At 52.0% G+C, this 8389-nt stretch overlaps 1 protein-coding gene across 1 annotated transcript in view; it reads left to right on the top strand.

Annotated features, from left to right (window-relative positions):
* The window catches only part of ISM2 (isthmin 2), a 22405-nt gene that overhangs the window by 6751 nt on the left and 7265 nt on the right, over positions 1-8389 (top strand). The window contains exons 2-3 of the mRNA XM_011988276.1: positions 5391-5633; positions 7258-7603. Of these exons, the coding sequence (XP_011843666.1) occupies positions 5391-5633; positions 7258-7603 (589 nt within the window). The remainder of the gene's footprint in view (positions 1-5390; positions 5634-7257; positions 7604-8389) is intronic.

An 8389-nucleotide genomic window follows, 5' to 3' on the forward strand; every position in this document is an offset into this window, starting at 1 on the left:
AAAAAAAAAAGGCCAGGCGCAGTGGCTTATGCCTGTAATCCCAGCACTTTGGGAAGCCAAGGTGGAGGTCAGGAGTTGGAGACCAGCCTGGCCAACATAATGAAACCCTGTCTCTACTAAAAATACAAAAAAAAAATTAGCTGGGCATGGTGGCAGCCACCTGTAATCCCAGCTACTTGGGAGGCTAAAACAGGAGAATCGCTTGAGCCGTGGAGGCAGAGGTTGCAGTGAGCCAAGGTCGTGCCACTGCACTCCAGCCTGAGCTGCAGATTGAGACCCTATCTGTATTTAAAAATAAACAAACAAACAGAGGAGAACTGAGAGAGGACTGCTGTTCCAGTCTGCAAGGACTGGCCCACCTGGGGCGGGATGGGGGTGGTTCATGCTGCCGCAGCAGGGGTTAAATGGCCGTGAAAGAAGCAATTGTTGAGGGTATGGGCTGAGACAGAACTAAGGGCAGAGGAAGGAGCCTGGGGTCCCTGAGAAAGCTGAGGCAGTGTCATGCACATGGTGGGGGTGCCTGCCCAGCACTTCAGTCCTGGTCTGTTGTCCAGCCAGTTGCCTGGAAGCAGGGGCTGGATTGCAGGAGAGGTGCAAGGTCTCATCTGCCAGGTGGGTGGCAATGAGAAGGATGTATTTCCTAAAGGCTGACTTTATTTGGTTGCAGGGTCTTTCTAGCCCAATCAGTGAGTGAGTGCCGGGGAGAACTAGAACCTAGGTCTGTGTGGTGCCAAGCCTGTGGCCTCACCTGCTAGCCTTCTCCTGCAGCTGACCGCCTCCCTGGACCTCAACTATGGCCTTCCTTATACCTCCAGACCATTCTGTCTCTAAAGGGTTGGAAACCCCAGGGAGGGAGAGAGGGAAAGACAGGAATGGGGCCTGGAAGCTTGGCTGCTCAGAGGCCCCAGGCAATTCTCCAGCCTCTCCAATCTCAGTCTCAGGTTGTTATGAGGATTAAAGGGAAGGATGGATGTGGAGAGTTGAACATCCTGTATAGTGTTTTGTTCATCCAGCACATTCAGCACTGCAAAGCAGCAGGCGGCAAACCAGAAGGTGCAGCCACTGCCTGGAGTTAGCAAAGCACAAGGCTTAAGAGCACAGACTCCAGCCAGACCACTGACATCAAATCCCACTCTGCCAGCCCCTAGCTGTGTGACTCCAGGCAAGTTACTTTACCTCTCTGATCCTTGGCTGTATTGTCTATCAAGTGATGATGATGCTCATAGCTACCTAAAGTGTTGTTGTGAGAATCCAGTGAGTCTGTACATATAGGGTGATCGGCAAAACTGGCTACTTTTTTTTGGTTTACTTTTCTTTCTCTTTCTTTTTTTATTGCCTTTACCTTGGAAAGCCAACTGGCCATATTTTTTGTGGGGCCCAGTACCGAATGAAAACATGGGGTTTCTTGGCTGGGCACGGTGGCTCACACCTGTAATCCCAGCACTCTGGGAGGCTGAGGCGGGCAGATCACGAAATCAGGAGATCGAGACCAGCCTGGCTAACACGGTGAAACCCCGTCTCTACTAGAAATACAAAAAATTAACTGGGCGTGGTGGTGGGCGCCTGTAGTCCCAGCTACTCGGGAGGCTGAGGCAGGAGAATGGCATGAACCCGGGAGGTGGAGCTTGCAGTGAGCCGAGATCACGCCACTGCACTACAGCACTACAGCCTGGGCGACTCAGTGGGACTCCGTCTCCAAAAAAAAAAAAAAAAAAAAGAATAGTACTTACCAATCAGGAAGGTAGTTGAGGGAGAATGAAATCCAGCCCTATTCCTCTGCCTGTGGCTAAAGAGGCCTGACTACAGAGGCAATTGCTGTTGTATGCGGGGTCTCAGGCCTGGCTAAAGAGGCAATTGCTGTTGTGTGCTGGGTCTCCAGCACCTCCCGCCAGCATGACTTAATGTGCAGCCTGGCTGTCTGTGGTTGGGCCCGGGCTTCAGCAGCTAGGGCTACGGGACCTGCATTTGGTGACTGAATTTAATTATCCAAAACAAGTTTCTGGCCCCTGAGGCACAAAGGAGAAGGGAGAACAGGGAACTGTGAAGGGGCTGAAACAGGTTGGCAGGCGGGCTCGTGCAATGCAGTAAGGGTCTGTGGGGATCGGGACTCTGTCGTGTTAACTGGAAACACATGGGTCAGGGGCTGCCTGGCCAAGCCTGGGAAAGTAAGCTTAGGGGTGAGAGAGAGAGAGAGAACTGGTGAAGATGTGCCTCAGGATGTATCTCTATTTGGGCAGTGACACCACCCCCCAAAAGAATGGCCTTGTGTGTTTGGACATGCAGGCAACTCCACATGTAAGCTTAGAAGATGGAGAGAGGTGGTCTTGTGAGATAGGGCTAGAGTTCTTCAACAACCTGGAGCCTCAGAATTCCCCTCAGAATGTCGTGAGAATACACCTGCCGAGTGATTTTGCAGCGGCGTTCGGGGGATCTGAATGAGGTGTAAAGAACTGGCACATTGCCTGGCAAGGGGGGTGCCCCCGATGGCTCCTGTCTGCCTTCTGAGTACCATCTATCGCCACCTCTGGGTAACGTTCTTTGCGTGCTCACCACCTACAAGGTACTATTCTAATTCAACAAGCCTATGAGACAGGCGCTGGTGTTTCCCTAAATTACAAAGGAAGGAACTAAGGCAGATTCAGTAACCTGCCTGAGGTCACGCAGCTCGTAGGTGTAAACGTTGGGATTGAACCCGGTCATGTGGACTCCAGCCTGAACTCATTTCCACCACATTCAGCTGAGATGATGAAAGTGGAACTGCTCTGTGAAGACAGAAGGTGGTGGCCCACGAGGGGTTACTGTCCCCAGTGTCTGTCCACGCATGCATGGTGTGTACCAGTGCGCAGGTGTTGAGATCAGGCCAGGCTGAGCTGAATCCTAGTTCTCTTATTGTAACCTTTAAGACCTTACGTAAGTCCCCTACCCTCCCTGAGCCTCCATAGCCTCATTTTTAACATAAAGATGATCACACTCGCCCCTCAGGGTTGCTGGTGTTCATTTGTTTACGTGGCAGTGATTTCTTGAGCTCCTATAATGTATCAGGCACAGTGCTCAGCACAGTATCCCACAGTGAACAAAGCAGACAAAGTTCGTGTCTGCACAGAACTTACCTTCGAGTTGGATTGGAGAAAGTGACAGATGGTACAGAAATTGCGTAGGAAGGCCTGGTGTGTAAGATGTGCCCGGAGGTTGGCTATGGGCTGGGCCTCTGGATGACCGGCCCTGATCCCTCAGCCCTGCTGGAAGCTGTACGTGGCTCACTTGAAGTGCCTGGAGAGCAGATCCTCCCTTTTAGCCCCAGAGCCTTTAACCCAGGACTGCTGGAGTTGCCAGATAAATCCCCAGCTCTGTCCCTGCTCGAGGGGTATCAGAGGAGCCTGGGGGAATTGGCTGCAGATGCCCATCACGGTCACTGCTTGACTGCATCCTTGACTGTCACCTCTCCTTCCCTGTCTCGCTTCCCTACCCTCTTCTGGCATCTCCTGGGGCCACTTTCCAATGTCCCCAGATGAGAACCACTGTACCACCTGCCACAGGCAGGCCCAGCCACCATCAGGCTAGGGTGTCCCGATCAGCCAAAAGGCTGCACAACCCTGAACACCTGCTGCTCTGAGACTGCCTGTCTCTATGCCCCCGAGACTGCAGACAGTGGAGATGCCGAACAAAGTCACAGGCACAGTTAGGGCTTTGGTGGAATTGTGGGTGGGAGCTGCCAAGAAGCCAGCACTCGGGGATGCTCCAGGCCTCCCTCATTGGTCAGTGAAGGGGCTGAGTTGTTCCATTACTCACCGTTCCACCTTCCACTCATCCACCCTGCTGTCTAGACTAGAGGGCTTTGACTCAGCAAGAGACTCCAGGCTGGGGCTGAGATGGGCCCACGGCTGCCCTGGGACCAGGCGTTTATGGCAGGGTCCCTGGAGCCAGATGTTTGGACACCGCAGAAGGGGAGGTGAGAGAGGGAGAGACAGAGGATTCTGAATCTCTTTCCAAACTTTCAAGAAGAAAAAGTCAGTGACAGTGAGAAACTAGGCTGATTAAGCCCCTGATTTTTGAAGGGGATGCAATACTATCACTTTATAGCACGCAGGTTAAGGGAATGGGCTTTAGGCCCAGACTGCCTAGTTTAAATCCTGGCTTTATTGCTAAATGTCTGTGCAACCTCAGGCAGGTTACTTGCCCTCTCTGTGCCTTAGTTTCCATTGTAAGACAGGCATGACCATGAGGATGTAAGACAGGGAGGATGAAATGAGTGACGAAGTGTTTAGAATAGTGCCTGGTGTGCAGTAAATGCTGTGGAAATGTTTGATAAATAAAATTCTCACAGTCCTTGCAGGGAAGAATGATTATCCTCAATCTGCAGAGGAGGATATTGTCAAGTTGAAGAAGTTAGTAACAGGCAGAGCTGGGATTTGAACCCAAGCTTTTCTGGCTCTCAGAACCAGTGTTTGTCAGCCATACCATACTGCCCAGGTATGAGACGGGAGGGGTGGCAATGGTGTGGCCTGAGTGAAGCAGGGTCCACAGGTGCCAGGCCCCGGAGACTTATAAGGCAGCTCTGGGAGGTGCTCCTTCTGCCCTGGCATAGAGACCTGGGCAGTGGCTATAGCCCGGAGGCAAGTGGCAGCCACTGAGCCCCTAGTGCCCCACTGTCTGGGCAGATGAATGCTGAAACAGGAGTCAGAGATGACCTGGATCTGCTTTTCCCTCACCATCTGATCTGAAGCAAGGACTGTCCTGGTGAGGACACCATGGCCAGTGGCTGTTGGAAGGGATGAACTGGCTGAGTCAGCCATGCCAGTAGCCTGGAGTACAAACAGGAGCCAGGCCCCAGGCAGGCAGGTGGAGGAAGGTAACTGTGGTCAGAGGCACCGAGGAACGCAGCCCTCATGTGGATGGCCTGGGCGGGGCTGAGTGGACAGGAGCGGGCTGAAGGGAAAGGCCAAGGCCTGCTGCCCACTCCCCGATAGGACCAGGCGCATCCCTGGGGGCCTTTCTGCTCTGGCCTGTGAGGGCCCTGGGGAGTGGGAGGCACATTGTCTGCAAAGGGCACCACTCTCTGAAACAACTGTCTCCCCTTCTTGGGCCTCCGTTTCTTCATCTGTGAAATGACCCTCCTTTTCTTGCCTCACACTGGCATCTGCTATGGAAGTGCTTTGTGGACATAGTCCACTGTCTGACCAGCTACACCCTCACTTACCCATTGAGGGCCTTAAGGCAGGTGGTGTGAAGATTTTACATGACAGAGACACACTCCAGAGAGGTGTAAATCATAGGGTGAGTTTATGACCCAGTCAGACCCCAGGGCTCCTGGGTCTGCCTGGCCAGCCTTTTCTGGGTCCCCATGGGGTGAGCCCTGACCTGTTACCTCACCTTCCCCCTCTCTCCCTCAGGCCTCAGTCTCCCCAGATCCTAGGCCTCTGAGGGAAGAGGAGGAGGCACCACTGCTCCCCAGAACCCGCCTGCAGGCAGAGCCACACCAACATGGACACCAGACTGTCACTGAGCCAGCAGCCCTGACCCCAGGCAATGCCACCCCTCCCAGGACCCCGGAGGTTACTCCCTTGCCGCTGAAGCTGCAGACGCTGCCGGGATCGGCCAACACAACCTTGAGTACCCCTAACCCTGATATCCAGGTGAGAACTGCAGAAGGGCCAGCAGCTCCTGCAGACACCCAGAGAGGAGCAGGGCTGATAAGGTGGGCTCAGGGTACCCTGCATCCTGGACTCTGTGGAGGGTGGGGCTGCTGTGTGGGGTGAGGGCAGGCTCCCCATGCTCTCCCTGTGGTGTAGGGGACAGAGTACCTGCCCCTCTAGTTTCTAGCTGTGGGCCTTGGGCAAGTCTTTTGACTCTTTGAGCCTTTGTTCTCTAGACTATGGCAAGAGACAAACAGTACCAACCTAGCAGGGCTGTGTGAGCACCAGTGAGTGGGAAATGCTTTGTAGGCTACAAGGGATCCCAGGAATCTAAGGAGGCCTCCTGGAAAAGACCTGCACGTCTGATCCCCTAAAGAAGGGGTTCAGTATGGAATGGAGTGGGCTGGTGGCATGGGGTACAGCCACCTGAAGGGCTTTATAGGAGAGGAAATGAGAGCAGCTGGCAGAATTATAGTTTCAGGCTCCACTGCCTGGGGTGAGTCCTTCATGATAATAATCCTGCATGTTTGTGTAGCAGCTACAGTTTACAAAACACTTTCGTCAGAAGAGGAAAAAAGTATAAAACACAATTCTAAAATTATTTGAAAGTGTCTGTCTTCTTTTCTCTACTTACCTACACATACACACACACATACACACACACACAAAAAAAACTGGAAGGTTTTCTGTCAGTGATAGAATATAGGTGACTTTCTTTTTTCTTTCTTTTTTTTTTTTTTTGAGATGGAGTCTCACTCTGTTACACAGGCTGGAATGCAATGGCATGATCTCAGCTCACTGCAACCTCTGCCTTCTGGGTTCAAGAAGTTTTCCTGCCTCAGGCTCCCAAGTAGCTGGGTGCACCACCACACCCGGCTAATTATTGTATTTTTAGTAGAGACGGGGTTTCACCATGTTGGCCAGGCTGGTCTCGAACTCTTGACCTCGTCATCCGCCCACCTCGGCCTCCCAAAGTGCTGGGATTACAGGCATGAGCCACCGAGCCCAGCCAGAATATAGGCGATTTTCATTTTCTTCTTTATAGTTTGCTGGTTTTTTCCAAATTTTGTTCAGTGAACCTGATGTTACTTTATTGAATAGCCAAAAATAATGTTTCCGAAGTTCAGTTTCACATAAATTTTTATTTTACTTATTTCCCATCCATAATGTGGTGCAAGAGAGCTCCTCCGAGGGCTGCTGTGTCGGCAGCGCTCAGCTTCCAGCCCTACCATGAGGAATTGGAGGCTCAGAACTGCCCAGGGCCAGCAGCTGCATGCTGGCAGAGCCGGGATTCAAAGCCAGCTTCTCTGAAGCTAGTGAGTGTCAACCCTGGCACGTGTTAGAACCACCATACCTGGCCCCAGCCCAGACCAGTTCAGTCCATACCTGGCGTCTGGGAATTAGGAGTCCCCAGGTGATTCTAATGCACCTCCAGGCCGTAAGCTGTGATTCTTGTGCCCTAAGAGGCCAGGAAGGTTAGCCAAGAATGTCAGCCAGTAGAAGACAGCTGATTTGAAGGAAAGATTGGGCCTCTCGCCTCTGACCCTGACCCCATCATCCCCCCTCTCCTTGGAATGCAGCTTTAAGACCTCCCTCACTGGCCGGCCTGGCCTGTCTCCTGCAGGTGACCATCGAGGTGGTGGAGGACCCCCAGGCCCAGGTGGAGATAGACCTGTTGGCTAAGCCCAGCGATACCCCGCCCAAGGATACCCTTAGCTGGCTGCCCGACCTCTGGTCCTTCCTCTGGGGAGACTACAAAGGAGATAAAAAAGACAGGGCCCCAGGGGAGAAGAGGGAGGAAAAGGAGGAAGAGGAGGATTATCCTTCAGAGGAAATCGAGGGTGAGGACCAAGAGGACAAAGAGACAGATGAGGAAGAGGAGGCGTTCTGGTTCAATGGAACTACAGACAACTGGGACCAGGACTGGCTGGCCGCCAGGAATTGGGTCCTCAAGGATTCTGTCAGCTACGGTGAGCACCCCCATCTTGGCATCCCCAGGTACTGAGTGGAAATGGGGGTGGGGGAGAGGGTGGAGGCTTCCCAGGCAAGACCATCTGAGGAAGCTAGGAGCCTAGGCCTTGTTCAAACACCATCATCAACTCAGAAGTAACATTGCCAATAGCTTGCAGAGTTTTTCCTTTTTTTTTTTTTTTTTTTTAAATTTTTTTATTTGAGACCAAGTCTTGCTCTGTTACCCAGGCTGGAGTGCAGTGGCATGATCATGGTTCACTGCAGCCTCAAACTCCTGGGCTCAAGCGATCCTCCCACCTTAGCCCCGGAATAGCTGGAACCACAGGTGCATACCACCAGGGCAGCCTAATTTTTAAATTTTTAGTAGAGATGAGGTCTCCCTACGTTGCACAGGCTGGTCTCAAACTCCTGGGCTCAAGCAGTTCTCCCACCTCGACCGCCCAAAGTACTGGGATTACAGGCATGAGCCACTGTGCCCAGCCTGTTTTTTTTTCTTTTTTTCTAAACAACATTTGACTGTCACAAAAATCCCTGATATCCTCTAAGCAAAAGACATTTGTTACTATTATATTTATTTACATCTGTGAGTTTCCAAGGATTGAGAAATTATAAATTCCATCACTCACGACTGACCTTATTTTCAGATTGTGTGTGTGACTTTGACTCCTAGCTGTGTTGCTTACCAGCTGAGTGACCTTGGGAAAGATTCTTCAACTCTCTGTGCCTCAGATCCTTCCTCTATAGAATGGGGAATGGTATAATCTTTTTTTTTTTTTTTTTGAGAC

Source organism: Mandrillus leucophaeus, unplaced genomic scaffold (genome assembly GCF_000951045.1).
Source record: "Mandrillus leucophaeus isolate KB7577 unplaced genomic scaffold, Mleu.le_1.0 Scaffold326, whole genome shotgun sequence".
Lineage (NCBI taxonomy): Eukaryota > Metazoa > Chordata > Mammalia > Primates > Cercopithecidae > Mandrillus > Mandrillus leucophaeus.